At 44.4% G+C, this 15,993-nt stretch overlaps 2 protein-coding genes across 3 annotated transcripts; one reads left to right on the plus strand and one right to left on the minus strand.

Annotated features, from left to right (window-relative positions):
- Window positions 1-2,174: 2,174 nt before the first annotated feature.
- On the minus strand, window positions 2,175-10,438 carry LOC149283196 (zinc finger FYVE domain-containing protein 21-like). 2 transcript variants are annotated; one of them, XM_089497850.1, is made up of 8 exons: window positions 10,313-10,438; window positions 5,558-5,608; window positions 5,298-5,466; window positions 5,006-5,081; window positions 4,529-4,620; window positions 3,896-3,943; window positions 2,373-2,518; window positions 2,175-2,210 (listed from the first exon to the last, which is right to left on the minus strand). In XM_089497850.1, exons 1-8 carry the CDS (start codon window positions 10,436-10,438, stop codon window positions 2,175-2,177), a joined length of 744 nt encoding a protein of 247 aa, XP_089353976.1. The 2 variants fall into 2 exon arrangements, with proteins under 2 accessions (XP_089353976.1, XP_089353977.1); XM_089497851.1 differs by lacking the exon at window positions 3,896-3,943.
- Window positions 10,439-12,549: 2,111 nt separating this feature from the next.
- Window positions 12,550-14,923, plus strand: LOC149283197 (DNA repair protein XRCC3-like). The gene is made up of 7 exons (XM_089497876.1): window positions 12,550-12,610; window positions 12,799-12,936; window positions 13,448-13,660; window positions 13,751-13,905; window positions 14,188-14,400; window positions 14,570-14,604; window positions 14,707-14,923. The coding sequence occupies exons 1-7, from the start codon at window positions 12,556-12,558 to the stop codon at window positions 14,921-14,923; spliced, it is 1,026 nt and encodes a 341-aa protein (XP_089354002.1). The 5' UTR covers window positions 12,550-12,555.
- Window positions 14,924-15,993: the final 1,070 nt, after the last annotated feature.

Consider the following 15,993-nt stretch of genomic DNA (forward strand, 5'->3'; position numbering starts at 1 on the left):
GGAGCCTGCCTTGTTACCACACAAGGGGTTAAATGTCACTCGGTTTAAGAAGCTGAGCATAGCTCAAGCCTCTGTATGGTTCAAATAGATGACGTGGGGCTATAACTGTGAAGCGGGGAGGCAGCAGTCACTGTGAAGGGATATGCGTTTATTATATACGGTCACCGGCACCTTCGTTAAAGCAGTTAATATATAATAAACAGACCTGTGTGCGGGGTTCAAATATCCCGCTTTATGATGTCTCGTCACTTTGCTTCTTTAGCTCATGAAACATCTACAAAGCGAATGAATAGCTGGCAGATCCGTAGAAAATAGTTGAAGACAAATGGCTGATGCTGTGAAGGTTTCTGTAGGTGGCGGCTGAATGGTGGGGGATATGGCGATGCGGCTGAATGGTGGCAAATATGGCGATGCGGCTGAATGGTGGCAAATATGGCGATGCGACTGAATGAACGAAAAGGATGATTGCTGTGTGCGGATGGAGGGGGATGCAATAAGTCACACACTGTATCGTGAAGGTGAATCGGCCCTGGACGTCGCTGTTCAGGCTTTAATACCACAAGTATTTTTCTTTTGATTTCATGAAACTTGTAGACTTGTGAAGGTGGAAGGCGCTGCGCTTTCACGGCGTTCGTGTCATTTTATATATACATTTTCACTCCCGCTGTGCTAAATATGCTCTAAAGATGTCTGCATTACGTGTGTATATATATCGTGGTGATGGTGGAAAGTATAAGGGTATTTGTTTAAAATGATTTGCTACTACTGAAGTCATTTCTGGATCGTCTAGCAAATAGAGTTCAGAACAAAAACTGTACATTGAATTAAAATCCTGCTGAAGCATGTTTAAAAACGGCATTGGTCTTTTTCTTAGTATTTTTAGGTTAAAAAAAAATCTAATTTGGACCAGTGGGATGAAACCTGTACTTTGGTTGAGTTATTGCCAATGTTAACCCCTTAATCCCCCATGTGGAGCAGTCACCATAGCAACCAATTAAATTGGTGACTGGTCCCCAGAATTGGTTCTTGGACGGAGCCAATCATACGGTGTTAAGATGTTAAACTATGGATGTATTGTCTTTGGCCGTTCACAGGTTTATCTCGCATATTAGAGAGTCCAGGTCCTGTCTCTGTTTTAATCCCATTAAGTGGCTAATCAAACCCCCCCCCCCCCCCATTTCAGGTAGTCACAAAGGGGTTCATTAGCCAAACCCAATGGCTGGCAGGAGGGTTGGCCATTTAAAGCCAAGATTTCACTATGCATTATGCAGGGCCGGCCCCTGTCTACCGCACAGTGATATCGGGAAGCGGACATGTTGGACTCACGTGTTGGGTGAGACGCCCGGTGACAGCCTTTCGGGTCTATTCACTAAGAAAAGAATGGAATAGGAGTTTAGTTTTCTGCTGTAAAAGTCCAGATCGCCCGGCTGACAATCTGAAAGAGAGACGATTGAATATGAACAGGAATGGATAAAGAGTAGGTAAGGACTTCGTCTTTTTATTAGGTAAACATTAGACTGTACAAAATCTCCAGATAATATAGATTAATAAAGCAGCGCTCCCTACGGAACCAATACGTAAAATCTCTCAAAGAATATATTAAAGTTATATAAAGTGACTGAGCTTAGCAATGTGTTTCTCACCCCTCTGGCACAGAAAGGGTTCATGTGCCCTATTGCCTAACTATACAAAACTTTCCCGTCAACCATTATTAGCTCTTTAAACTGCTGCCGGTCCGACGACCCAATCCGTCACATTACATTTCTACTTGTGGCCTGCGAAGGGTTAACGTATTGCTGACCCCTCTACCACCCCCAAACAAGAAGCTTAACATTTAACGTAGTGCTTTAGCAATTTATTTCCCCCAAAATGAACCTGAGATTCTACTATACAAACTCTTCAAAAGGAATAAGTGAACTTGTGGTATTCTGTGCTATCTGAGCCACCGTACCGGGGCCGGCGTGGCTTTGCTTGAGCGTAATAATAAAGCGTTATTAGACGGTATACGTATTGCACAAGTCGGGAGGATAATTATGGCTATAAAAAAAAAAATAAAAAAAAAATCCAGCGGTGGCTCGAGATACCGGATGGAAGGAGGAATCAGACGCGGTCCGAGGACAGTTACAAATAAAACTTTGCAGCGATCGCCTCTCCCCGCCGGCACGCGGCTTCGGTCACTGGTCCCGGGACTCGTACAGGAGTTTCGCTGCCTGTCGAAGCACCGAGTGTTTAAACGTTAACCTCAAGCGTCACTTTGTAGCAAAGGCAATTAAGACATTAAACGTTTCGATCGGAACGACCACAGTTTATGCCCCATGACCTCCTTTTTGGTGACGTCTCCTCCCTATTAACCGAGTTACGCCCCCGGTTACCTTGTGCATCGCTGCCAGCCACGCCGCCGCTATCATCTTTTTGTTGCTGTTGGCGTCGTCGCTCGTGGTAAACTTCATCTGCGTCAGATCGTCGGAAGCCGGGCTCTTGTACTGCAGCAGCATGCCGACGGCCCGACTGTTCCCGCCTGCGTGGAAACAGATGTCTGCTGATCGGGAAGGAGGGCTATGAGCCAGGAGACCCCAAATATACATTTCATCCCCGAATCAGAAATAGTAACACACAGACATTAATCATGCTTTCCACCATCAGCCCCCCCCCCCCCCCACAGCTTATAGGGAATCATTTAGAGTCCAGCGAGGTATCTATACGGCATGGCAGCAGAACCGCAGGATGTATCGCTCAAGAGAACAGAGAAACCTTTTGTGTCACTATTCGATAATTATAATTTCCCCTGCAGTAGTTCTTTCACCAAAGATAAAAGTCCTTCCTCCTTTCCCTGAAACTCCCACGAACTTAACTTAAAATGTCGTCTACACACGCTGACCATCATGTGCGGAGGGGGGGGGGGTGATCTCAAACATAAGGGCGTCGCGGATGCAGAATAAGTGCAATGCGTTTTAGTAAAACTGTCACAAAGGGGTTAATAAGTGTTCAACATCCCATGAGTCAAAAAGTGTTTGGGCCCTTGTTTATTTTTGTTTACTGGAAATCATTTTGGGGTCCTTAAACACATCTGGGCTCTCTTTTGGAAATAGATGGTGCCCTTTTTGATGTCATGGTGACATCACCGAAGTCTTATTTTTTTTTTTATTTGATTTTTTAAAAAATATTAACTATATTTCCTTTTTTTGAAGAGAGAGCAACACGTTTTCTTCCCTCTTTTCACTTTGGATAAGGTCTGGATAGACCTTCTGGGAATCTTTTTACAGTTAATATTGACTGGCACATCCAGCAGAGAAAGCCTGAACATCCGTTTGGGCATTCTTCATTATTCCAGAGTAACCAGTGCTCACATTGAGCGCCGTTACACCAGATCACGCAGCAGGATGCGGACGATGGGAGAGAGCTGCAAGAAGGGCAGGACGTACCGGTACGTCCATAGGGCCTGAAGGGGTTAAAGTGAGGCTTTGTTATTTTGCACGAAAGACTTTGCAGACTACGAGTCTCATCACTCCCAACTAGCCAATGGAAGGCAGGCTGTGATCTCTTACCTGACCTACGAGCAAACACATCCTACTAATAGCATCGTAACTGCATCTACTCTGTATTCATGCGCGTCAGGCTGTGCGGATAAACGGTCTACAAAACCTTGAATTTGGGGTTAAAAAGGGATGAAGAAGGCATGCAAAGAAACAAGCAACATGTACATATCGGCGACGTGAAGTCTAAAGGGCACCGAGTGAATGATGGGTGAATAATCAAGGCGCTGCTAAAATAATTTAAACGAAGGAGGAAAGTAAAAGGAGAAGAAAATCCCCGTCTGGATTAGTTGTGAAAACGATCAATCCACAGACTGACACAACATGCTGACGCGAGCGACCCATGCGTGACCCCTGCTGACCTTCAGTAATGCACTGGCTCTCCAGCAGGCTGGTGTAAGTGTGAACGTCTGTACATCAAAGCGGCAAGCGAGAAAAAGAAACATTCACAAACATCTGAGAACGCGGAACAATCGCAGGTTCAAAGCACGGAAAAGACGGTTACTCTCGACGCTCGTAAAATGACGGCTTTACTAACAACTATGGCAATGCGACAGACTATGAATAAAGAGAGATTCCGGGGCAAAAAAAATGAGGCAGTCACCATAGCAACCAAAAGAATGACGCAGATGGCTCTGAGCATGACACGTGCGACCATGGTATATATAGGTAATCCAAAAAAATATCCTTTAAAATATTGCTTTTACCCTACAAAATCCCGAGAAACAATACACTTTTATAAAGAGCCGTTCTGGGTGCGGGGTGCTGAGGACCAATCGCCATGGAAACCAAAAGAAACACACTGATTACGGAATTGCTCTTTATAAATGCTTCTTTTTACCCCCGCCTGCGACACTAAGCCGGCTGCCCCTGAACCCGCTAACGGACGTTTTAATTCCCGTAGGGCACTTTACATTCGTGAAACGCGTCTATTTTTAAAACGTTACCCAAATAATTGTTACTCGGCAGTCTTCCTGTTCTAATCAGCCTATTACCTCCAGGGGTAAATCCTTCCGTCAGGATCTGAACCGTCGAAATCCGCGCGACTTCGATTTCGTAATGGCTTTCGCCGTCCAGAAACAGATACCTGAGAACGAAGACAGCGATTATAAACCAGCCGGTCCGATGGAGACCTCACACGTACCCCACAGACTGCCAAGGGTTAATAAACCGGCTGATCTTTTGCCTTTTGTACGGAATATGATGGCGCTACAGAAATGAACGCATAATAATAATTATATTGGAAGCGGGAAGGGTCAGGCCGCTGCGGGAATAAGCCTGTGCTACTTGGCAGGAGGGCCCGATCTGGTTAATGGCGCCTCCCCTCGCTCTGGTACCGGGTCTGACGGCTTCCTTGCGGGTCCAAACGTGGGGGCAGAGGCTGCATGGGGTATTCTCCGCATCCACGGTGGGGATGAGACCTGCAGGGACCCGGCCGCTACAGCCAGCCGCAAACAGACGCCAAACCATACCTGTGGTTATTGGAAAGTCGGCAGACCACGGCCTCTGACTTCTCCGCAGACCCCTGGGTGATGGAGAAAGCGGCACCTGGCAGAGAGCATGAAAAGGAGAGGTTAGCAGCGGCACAGAACCAAACCGCCGGGGCCGCCAGCGGCAACAGCGAGCCTCGACCCAGTTCTGGGTTCCGTGAGAACCCAGACAGTGCCCACCTGCACGTTCATTACGTTACGTCATGTTAACCCTTCGCAGAACCGCGGCCCCGTTAAGCAATAACGGACTCGCGCGGACGCCCGGGGTACGTACCGTTCATCAGCACCTTCAGCTGCCGGTCGTAGAACTCCATCTCCTTCTGCGAAACGAGCGAGCACTCCCCGCACTGCCGCACTGGGTCCACGAAGCACATGCGCGGCAGAGGCACCTTCTTGCTGCAGCACTTGTCGCAAAAGCATTTCCCGCATCGCCGGCAGTGGTGCTGAGGACAAGGGCATGAACACCTAAGCAGCGCTAAACACTTCTAAACGCCGTGCTGAGAGCCTACAGGGCGGGAAACGGGGGGGTCTTACCTTCCTGGTGATGAAGTCAAACTTTGCGTCACAATTCATACACCGCGGGCACTGAAAACACGAGAGAGAGAGTCAGCAACCAAACCAGAGAAAGAGAGAGCGTCAGCAACCAAACCAGAGATAGAGAGAGCGTCAGCAACCAAACCAGAGATAGAGAGAGAGAGAGTCAGCAACCAAACCAGAGATAGAGAGAGCGTCAGCAACCAAACCAGAGATAGAGAGAGAGAGAGTCAGCAACCAAACCAGAGATAGAGAGAGAGAGAGTCAGCAACCAAACCAGAGATAGAGAGAGCGTCAGCAACCAAACCAGAGATAGAGAGAGAGAGAGTCAGCAACCAAACCAGAGATAGAGAGAGCGTCAGCAACCAAACCAGAGATAGAGAGAGACAGCAACCAAACCAGAGATAGAGAGAGCGTCAGTAACAAAACCATCGCTAACACACCTCTCAAGGGACAGGGCAATTCTTGGCAGCACACAGCCCACTGGAGGACTACAACTCCCATGATGCTCGGCCAGCCTAATCATCACGGAACCTGTATGCCTACCTAAGTGCGTCCCCCGCAGATACACTGAGCCCCGTTGTACATCGCTGCTGAATATGGTGGCGCTATGAATCTATCATCGGGTAACGCTGGTCAGGGCAGAGCTGGTCAGGGCATTAACAGGTTAATGACGTTGTTTGGAAGCAGCAGATAAAGCAGAAAGCGAAGGCCGCGGGAAATCGCCAGCTCAGCAAAAGTGATGTCAAACACCAACCCCCCCCCCTGGCACGACAGCCAGAGAACGCCGGCTCCCAGAGGGCCAAAGAGACAGCCGGCTGCCACCGCACAATGTACCGATTAACACTTCTCTGCCCAAACCACTCCACGCGGAAAACCTGCCCCATACCCTGCATGCAGAATAACACCAGTGACATCGTCTGAGCGCTATAGACAGCCAAACCCAAACTTCAGGACAAGCAAACGGAAACCTCTGTGTGACATCATAACACCCGATGACATTGATCTCCTACAGGAAAGGGTTAATCGTCTCTGTTGCAAACGGCGCTATGGCTCCTAAACTGCCGAAGAAAGGCCAGCGAGTCCAAATAAACCGGAGGGGAATCGGAATACTTTCCTTGGCCTCTCGGCGCTTGCTCCTTATTCCACCCCTTAGAGGGGCCGTTAGTGTACACTGTGCTGGGAATTAATGACTAATGTGATTAAACCGAGCAGTCAATACCCACATCTGGCAGACCCAGCGATATAAACCGGCAAGTTAATTGACCCCCTACCCCCCGCCAACCATTAATAACATTAGAACGTCATCACCACATTACATATGATGTAATATCGCATCACTTTCCAGAGGCCGGTGTTTATAAACATGATGATGTAATAAGTAGGGGAGCCGATTAACTGTCTATGCATCGGGGGGGGGGGGGGGCGAGGAACGGCAGCCAAATAAAATGGCTGAACCCCTTCCTCTCCCTCGCAACGGCTCCGGTTTACCAGGAATGTGAGAGCGAATCCCGGGGAGGTTGGGAGCTACACCAAGGAAAACATCCAACATTATCACCTCTTACTGACAGTAACAGAACGACCAGTAGGGCAGACGAGGGCCATGAGCGGGGCAGACGAGGGCCATGAGCGGGGCAGACGAGGGCCATGAGTGGGGCAGACGAGGGCCATGAGCGGGGCAGACGAGGGCCATGAGCGGGGCAGACGAGGGCCATGAGCGGGGCAGACGAGGGCCATGAGCGGGGCAGACGAGGGCCATGAGCACGGCTTAATTACAGCCAGGAAGACACAATAAGAAGACACGGCTCCAGCAGATACGTCCTGAGCCGCCGGCTCCATCTTCCATGAGTTGAATTTTTTTGCTGAATAACTAAAGGGTTAACCCCCCCCCGCTCTGAAAGGGGCGTCCCTGAACCCCGGACTGTGTATTGTCAGCGCTTACAGCCTCCGTGTCTGTTGTGTTTATGTGGAGCGAGGAGGCGGAAAGAACGGATAAGAGGCCAGAAAAGGCTTTTTTAAAACGGAACATAACATCCTCTTTGCTCAGAACTTCCAGAAGCTTCTGTACATCAACGCGAGGAGATACACGACATTCCGGCATCACACCGGAACCGCACGGGAGAGGAGCCCCACTGCTGCGGTAATAAAGTATCCGCCTATCATAGAAACATTTATCACAGAGACAAAAATGCCATTAACCTTCCAGCCTACGAACACCCATTCCTACAGAAACGCACCCGAAATTCCAGAACAATAATAACACTAACAATAATAACAGACAATAACAATAACAGACAATAATAAAAGTAACAATAATAACAGACAATAATAAAAGTAACAATAATAACAGTCAGATGGTCAGAGTTTAGTTCTGTGAGTCTGTAGTAAGGACTCGGGGTTTTTAAATAACGGAAACAATTTATTATATTTCATGAGCTTCACAAAACCGACAGCCGACCAATCATAAACTAGTTATAAACCTGACAGCCGACCAATCATCTCATTATAAACCTGACAGCCGACCAATCATAGACTAGTTATAAAACCTGACAGCCGACCAATCAGCTCATTATAAACCTGACAGCCGACCAATCAGCTCATTATAAACCTGACAGCCGACCAATCATAAACTAGTTATAAAACCGACAGCCGACCAATCATAGACTAGTTATAAAACCTGACAGCCGACCAATCAGCTCATTATAAACCGACAGCCGACCAAACATAGACTAGTTATAAAACCTGACAGCCGACCAATCAGCTCGTTATAAACCGACAGCCGACCAATCATAAACTAGTTATAAAACCAATCCAAATCTCTCCCAGAAATAATCACAGAAATATAATATTAGAATATATAGCATATTATATATTAATACATATAGTATACAGTATATATTAATCAGTATATAATATATTAGTATTATTTTAGTATATAGTATATTATGTAATACATATAGTATACAGTATATATCAATCAGTATATAATATATTAGTATGTATTATATTAGTATATAGTATATTACATATTAATACATATAGTATACAGAATATATCAATCAGTATAAAATATATTAGTATATATGGTAAACACTATATACGGCAATATATTAGTATGTATTATATTAGTATATAGTATATTACATATTAATACATATAGTATACAGTATATATTAGTATGTATTATATTAGTATATAGTATATTACATATTAATACATATAGTATACAGTATATATTAGTATGTATTATATTAGTATATAGTATATTACATACTAATACATATAGTATACAGTATATATCAATCAGTATATATTAGTATGTAATATATTAGTATATTATATATTAATACATATGGTATACAGTATATATCAATCAGTATATAATATATTAGTATATATGGTAAACACTATATATTAGTATATATTATATTAGTATATAGTATATTATATATTAATACATATAGTATACAGTATATATCATTCAGTATATATTAGTATATATGGTAAACACTATATATTAGTATGTATTATATATTAATACATATAGTATACAGTATATATCAATCAGTATATAATATATTAGTATGTATTATATTAGTATATAGTATATTACATATTAATACATATAGTATACAGTATATATCAATCAGTATATAATATGTTAGTATATATGGTAAACACTATATAATATATTAGTATGTATTTTATAGTATATTACATATTAATACATATAGTACAGTATATATCAATCAGTATATATATTATGTATTATATTAGTATATAGCGTATTATATATTAATACATATAGTATACAGTATATATCAATCAGTATATATATTAGTATGTATTATATTAGTATATAGCGTATTATATATTAATACATATAGTATACAGTATATATCAATCAGTATATATATATTAGTATGTATTATATTAGTATATAGCATATTATATATTAATACATATAGTATACAGTATATATCATTCAGTATATATTAATATATATGGTATACAATATATTTTAGTATATATATTTTTATATATCATAAGTTCTTCGCTGTATTATTATTATTGTATAAGGTGTATCAGATGTCCTTTTATTGTTATTATTACTGAATATCAAGTAATGGATTATCTCTATTATTATTATTGGGGTTTTTTTTAATATTATTATTCTTTGTATTATTATTATTATTATTACTGCTGAAGTGTGCAGCTTGTTTGCTCCACTCTCTAGCAGTGACAGCCATGGGGGCAGCTGTATTTATTATTATTATTATTTATCAGCTGTATTTATTATTATTATTTATCAGCTGTATTTATTATCATTATTTATCAGCTGTATTTATTATTATTTATCAGCTGTATTATTATTATTTATCAGCTGTATTATTATTATTATTTATCAGCTGTATTTATTATTATTATTAATCAGTTTTATTTATTATTTGTATTTATTAGCTGTATTAGAACATGTTGTTTATTTACTAAACTTCATCATGTTGTCTATACAAGCACTGCCTGTATTATTTACCCTCCCCCTTCCTGCTAAGTCGGTCACATTGTACTGCGCTCCGCCTCCTGTTAGCGCTAACCACCAAGTAATGAGCGCACACTCCGCTGCCGGTTCCTGAGCAAACAGAGAAAAAGCCCTGAATAACCGGTACGTTTCCCAGGAGCCCCCGCAGCTTAAGGTAACTCAGCTAAGCGAGGCCTCCGGCCTGTGACAGGACGCGGGGCCGCAGCTGCCGTCACCTCTTTATCCGGCACCCAGTGTGGTTCCTCCAGACAGAAGGGGCTGCTGAAGGCGCGGTTCTCCGGGAGCATGCGGAGCCCGCTTGGGGACCGCACCAGCTTCTTCCCGTCCAGCTCGGTGGACATCTTTACCCCGTCAGACCAGCGGGGCCGCGGCCTCCACGCTTCCACCAATCACAGCGCAAGTCATGCACATGAGTGACGGGTAACACGAGCCAATCGGCGTGCTTGCTGGCCACGGAAAGCAGGGCTTGTTTACACCCAACCTGGGATCCATTCTAGCAATCCACGCGAGGCGATAAATTAGCCAGCCAATCGCTTACGAGAAACTGTCTGTAGAACTGGTCGCGTCCAATAAACATGGAACTTTGCAGAAGTCGTAATGTTTATCGACAATTCCTTCAGCCAATAGCGGTAGAGAGAGTGGAAGGAACTCACTTGCTATTGGCTGCCGCTCAGAGCCTCGTACACCCGCCGATATGATTTTCTGTTAATGAGAGGCCGGTATGGTTTGTCGGAACCGGTCTGCTCCTCACTGTGACAGCGGATAGACCGGGGTCTGTTACCGGACTGGGAGTGAGTATAGAGTTATAAGCCCCCCCAGCACTGTATATAGTAATATAACACCCCAGTGCTGTATACAGTAATATAACACCCCCAGTGCTGTATACAGTAATATAACACCCCCAGCACTGTATACAGTAATATAACCCCCAGCGCTGTATACAGTAATATAACACCCCCAGTGCTGTATACAGTAATATAACCCCCAGCGCTGTATACAGTAATATAACACCCCCAGTGCTGTATACAGTAATATAACCCCCAGCGCTGTATATAGTAATATAACCCCCAGCACTGCATACAGTAATATAACCCCCCAGCGCTGTATACAGTAATATAACCCCCAGCACTGCATACAGTAATATAACCCCCCAGCGCTGTATACAGTAATATAACACCCCCAGTGCTGTATACAGTAATATAACACCCCCAGTGCTGTATACAGTAATATAACCCCCCCAGTGCTGTATACAGTAATATAACCCCCAGCACTGCATACAGTAATATAACCCCCCAGCGCTGTATACAGTAATATAACCCCCAGCACTGCATACAGTAATATAACCCCCCCAGCGCTGTATACAGTAATATAACCCCCAGCACTGCATACAGTAATATAACCCCCCAGCGCTGTATACAGTAATATAACCCCCCCAGCGCTGTATACAGTAATATAACACCCCCAGCCCTGTATACAGTAATATAATACCCCAGTGCTGTATACAGTAATATAACACCCCCAGAGCTGTATACAGTAATATAACACCCCCAGCACTGTATACAGTAATATAATACCCCAGTGCTGTATACAGTAATATAACACCCCCAGCACTGTATACAGTAATATAACACCCCCAGTGCTGTATACAGTAATATAACCCCCCCACTGCTGTATACAGTAATATAACCCCAGCACTGTATACAGTAATATAACCCCAGCGCTGTATACAGTAATATAACCCCACGCTGTATACAGTAATATAACCCCCAGCGCTGTATACAGTAATATAACCCCCACGCTGTATACAGTAATATAACCCCCACGCTGTATACAGTAATATAACCCCCACGCTGTATACAGTAATATAACCCTCCCAGCGCTGTATACAGTAATATAACCCCCACGCTGTATACAGTAATATAACCCCACGCTGTATACAGTAATATAACCCCCAGCGCTGTATACAGTAATATAACCCCCACGCTGTATACAGTAATATAACCCCCACGCTGTATACAGTAATATAACCCTCCCAGCGCTGTATACAGTAATATAACCCCCACGCTGTATACAGTAATATAACCCCCACGCTGTATACAGTAATATAACCCTCCCAGCGCTGTATACAGTAATATAACCCCCACGCTGTATACAGTAATGCTGGCCGGTGAGCTCCGGTCCTGGCTGCAGGAGACGTCTGTACAGAAAGTGCTTGCATTTATTGGGAACGCTTTCCTGTCGCTGATTGGTTGGACAGTTGGGGCATTCAGGGGGTTGGAGCTGCAGCTTTAATGAACAAAATGTAATAATTTGTAAAACAATCCAATGAAATAAACGCTCTTTAAATTCCAAACCAATTCTTGTTAGATGGGGAGGGGGTCGTCTTATTTACATCGATTTTAGTTGTAATAATCAGAAACCAGTCCCCCCCCCAGGATAAAATGTGTTATGTGAAGACATGGACTGGGATGAAGTGGAGCTGAACCCTCGGATCATTTCCGCTCTTAATCAAGGTATTCTCTAATAATATAAACTTTTTATTTTATGAAGCGAAACTCCAAACTTTTCAAGGTATTTTTGGTGATATTTCATTAAAACACTTTTACAAATAAAATAAAAAAAATAAATCCTCATAATCGCACATCTCTGATTATCTCACCCATTTCTCCTTTAAGTGAAACTTTTTTCTTTGTGATTTCAGCCAATATAAAATCAGCCGAAACCATATTAACGCTTTCAGTGCCGGAGCTGCTGAAGCTGACCAGGCTTTCCGTCGACGATGTCCGCTGTTTGCAGACGGCCGTGGCGGCCGCCCTCAGGAAAAACGCCATGGTTGCAGGTGACTTAATCGGGAGATTTGTACCCTCTGTAGATAACACTGAAGCTCGGATGCATCGGGGCGCCGGAAGTTTCGGGTTTGGGGGCACAGGGGCAGTTCCGCTGCGTCTCAAGTCACGTTGGTAGACAAAGCATCGGGGTCTGTTCTTTGGCTGAGGGGGTCTCTAACATATTAAGGAAATACCTAAACCTTATCAAATCTGCCATATTCTTCTTAGGTTTAATCACAAACATTTTTGAAAGGTTTCCGTGGCAACTGCCTATGGGTTGCATGCATACCCAGTGCTGCATTTAGTGGAACTGCTCCTTTAATTTATATGCATTGGCCGTACTCACCTTCATAATGCGACGCGATGAAAGGATTCCACTTAAAGACTCCCGTTGAATGAATGAATGAATGAACGAACGAATGAATGAAGTTTTGTAGGCACGGTGCTTTACAGCGGCAGACTGGCGCTGATCACATTAAATGCGCGTTTTAATTAACTAATAAAATGCCGGATTATTTTCAGCCCTGGAGTTGCGCGATGAAAAGAGTCGCTTTCCTTCCCAGCATCAAAAGCTTAGCTTCGGCTGCGGGGTCCTGGACAGGCTGACGAGAGGCGGGATCCCTCTGGTTGGGATCACGGAGCTTGCTGGGGAGAGCTCCGCCGGGAAAACCCAGATCGCTCTGCAGATGTGCCTGACTGCGCAATACCCCGTGCAGTACGGCGGCCTAGGGGCAGGTAAGTGCTGGGCGCGGACGGCGGGTGCAAAAGGGTTAATCAACCCGATTCTATTAATCAAACCGAGCACGTGTCCCACGTCTCACGCAGGAGCCGTCTACATCTGCACAGAAGATGCCTTCCCGAGCAAACGTTTGCAACAGCTGATCACGTCTCAGCAGAAGCTGAGGTCACACGTCCCCTCTGATGTCATCAAGACACTGCGATTCGGTGACGGTATTTTTGTTGAGCACGCGGCCGACGTTGTGAGTTCTTTAAACTTTGATTTCTGATGTTTCCAAAGCAAATCCTGTCCTTACGTCTGCCGGGGATTGGACCCAAACGCAATCCTCTTTATATTTCTGGTTTCATGATAGTATCGGATTCCATTAATCTATAGCTTGCACGTTCTGTCAAACAGCTGACTGATGGCAGCCTGTGGCATGGTTAGAATACCTCATCGGTCTCCCGTGCTGAAGGCTGCTGGTTAGCATTAGATATTTAATGTATGGATCTGTAACATTAGGACTTATCTTCTCCAATCGCAGGACATGCTCACCGACTGTATCACGAAGAAGGTCCCCATCCTCCTCCTCCGGGGCGCCGTCCGCTTCATTGTCATAGACTCCATCGCGGCTTTATTCCGCTGTGAATTCGGAGCCGGCGACGCTGTTCTGAAAGCAAAGCATCTCCAGACCCTGGGGGCCAAGCTTCACGCCCTGAGCAGCCGGTTTACGGCCCCCGTGCTCTGCATTAATCAGGTGGGACCCCCGCTCTCGTTTTCAACCAACAAACCCCAGTTTGGTTTTTTTGGCCCTAACTATTGTCTTTATTACGGTCCCTAAACTTGCCAAGTACATAGAACAAGGGATTCCGGTGCGATAGAGCGGTCACCTCACACAACCTCTTTACTTGTTTCTTCGCCCCCAGGTAACGGACACAATGACGGACTCCACTCACTTGGGGTAAGTCATATACGGACACGAGATTGTCGCGAGTTGACATGAAATCCGACGAGCCGGCTGACCGAGGTTCCTGGCCGTCACTTACTTTGTGTGTCTCTGTAGATTATGTGGTAAGAAAGCGGCTCCCGCGCTGGGCATCTCCTGGGCGAACCAGCTTTTAATGAGAGTTACGGTAAGGCGGACCCCGCAAGAAGCCCCGCAGCCCCACGCCGGCTGCATCCTGAGGACCCTGGAAGTCACGTTTGCCCCTCACCTCCCTCGCTCGTCGTGTTACTACACCGTGGATTCGGAAGGCGTGAAAGGAATCGATGGGCAGTGAGCGGATCACGTAACGAGCGGACTATTCGAAGACACCCCCCCCCAACGAAAAAATACAGAACTCGACCCATTCCGAACTGCCTGACTGTACTCTTCTACAACTCCCATCACTCCCAGTCTCAACAACGGTCTACAGATCAGATACAACGCAGCAACATATCTTCAGCTGTCTTAAAAGGAAGCTATAATAAAGAAATGTACGTACGTCGCATGTCCTTAAAGGGGCGCCGTTCAGATTATACTTTATTAATCATGTTTTTTCCCCACTTATGTATAATATTAAACTCTACCTCTTATGTTATTGCCGTTTGTAAACCATCTCTAGCACTTGGAGCTCATTCGCAACGCAGGTAGCGCCTGGGAAGCGTTACTATGATGGCGCCGCAGTTAATTTCTCTTATTTCCTATTAAAAAAAAACCAATTATGGGTCTCTCTAAAACAGTAGAATTACAAGTCAATCTCTAAATATATAACCATATATAAAGTATCAACAAAAAAAACAATTACGTGAAATTCTACTGCTACCCGAGACTCGTACGAAAGGAGATGTACTATACGTGCTGCGTAAAAACAAGACAAATAAAGTTTGTTGATTCAAGACATGGATTTAGAACACAAGAACTTGTCCGCTGTACAGTCCAGTAATCTTTATTAGATTTTTACTACGATGCGGGGAGTCTCGGTAATTACAAAGCATCTCGTTAAAATACAGAATAACATAAATAGAGTACCCCAGCGGGTACGACGCACAGCCCCGGAGGTCCTATTTACAAAGATTCTTTAGTCCACGTGACAAAACATTCCACCCTCTCCGTCTGTAACAGTCGGGTTTAACGTAAACGCATAAAAATATCCCCACCGCCAAAAAAAAAACCCCTAATTCCCAGAAATATCCCCATCTCTACAACCCCCTAAAATTATATATTTTTTTCCTTAAACCAGGTATGTTTTATTGTTAAGGGGACTCCAGTGATCTTGGTTTTTGACCCTTAAACCTGCTTTTATTCCAGCAACTGAGCCGGCCCTGTAAAATGTATAACTCAGTGGGTGTACCTATACATTATACGGGG

This window comes from Sceloporus occidentalis, unplaced genomic scaffold (assembly GCF_023333645.1).
Source record: "Sceloporus occidentalis isolate IW3139 unplaced genomic scaffold, rSceOcc1.0.p SCAF_109, whole genome shotgun sequence".
Taxonomy (NCBI): Eukaryota; Metazoa; Chordata; class Lepidosauria; order Squamata; family Phrynosomatidae; genus Sceloporus; species Sceloporus occidentalis.

Excerpts from the sequence above, each read along its gene's own strand:
- LOC149283196 (XM_089497850.1), bottom strand. The coding sequence starts at position 10,438 with ATGTCCACCGAGCTGGACGGGAAGAAGCTGGTGCGGTCCCCAAGCGGG. Across the intron at positions 5,082-5,297 it reads GCTGAAGGTGCTGATGAACG|GTGCCGCTTTCTCCATCACC; the intron begins GTACGTACCCCG and ends GCTCTCTGCCAG. Across the intron at positions 3,944-4,528 it reads GGAAGGATTTACCCCTGGAG|ACGTTCACACTTACACCAGC; the intron begins GTAATAGGCTGA and ends TTTGATGTACAG.
- LOC149283197 (XM_089497876.1), top strand. The coding sequence starts at position 12,556 with ATGGACTGGGATGAAGTGGAGCTGAACCCTCGGATCATTTCCGCTCTT. Across the intron at positions 12,611-12,798 it reads CATTTCCGCTCTTAATCAAG|CCAATATAAAATCAGCCGAA; the intron begins GTATTCTCTAAT and ends TTGTGATTTCAG. Across the intron at positions 13,906-14,187 it reads TTGAGCACGCGGCCGACGTT|GACATGCTCACCGACTGTAT; the intron begins GTGAGTTCTTTA and ends CTCCAATCGCAG.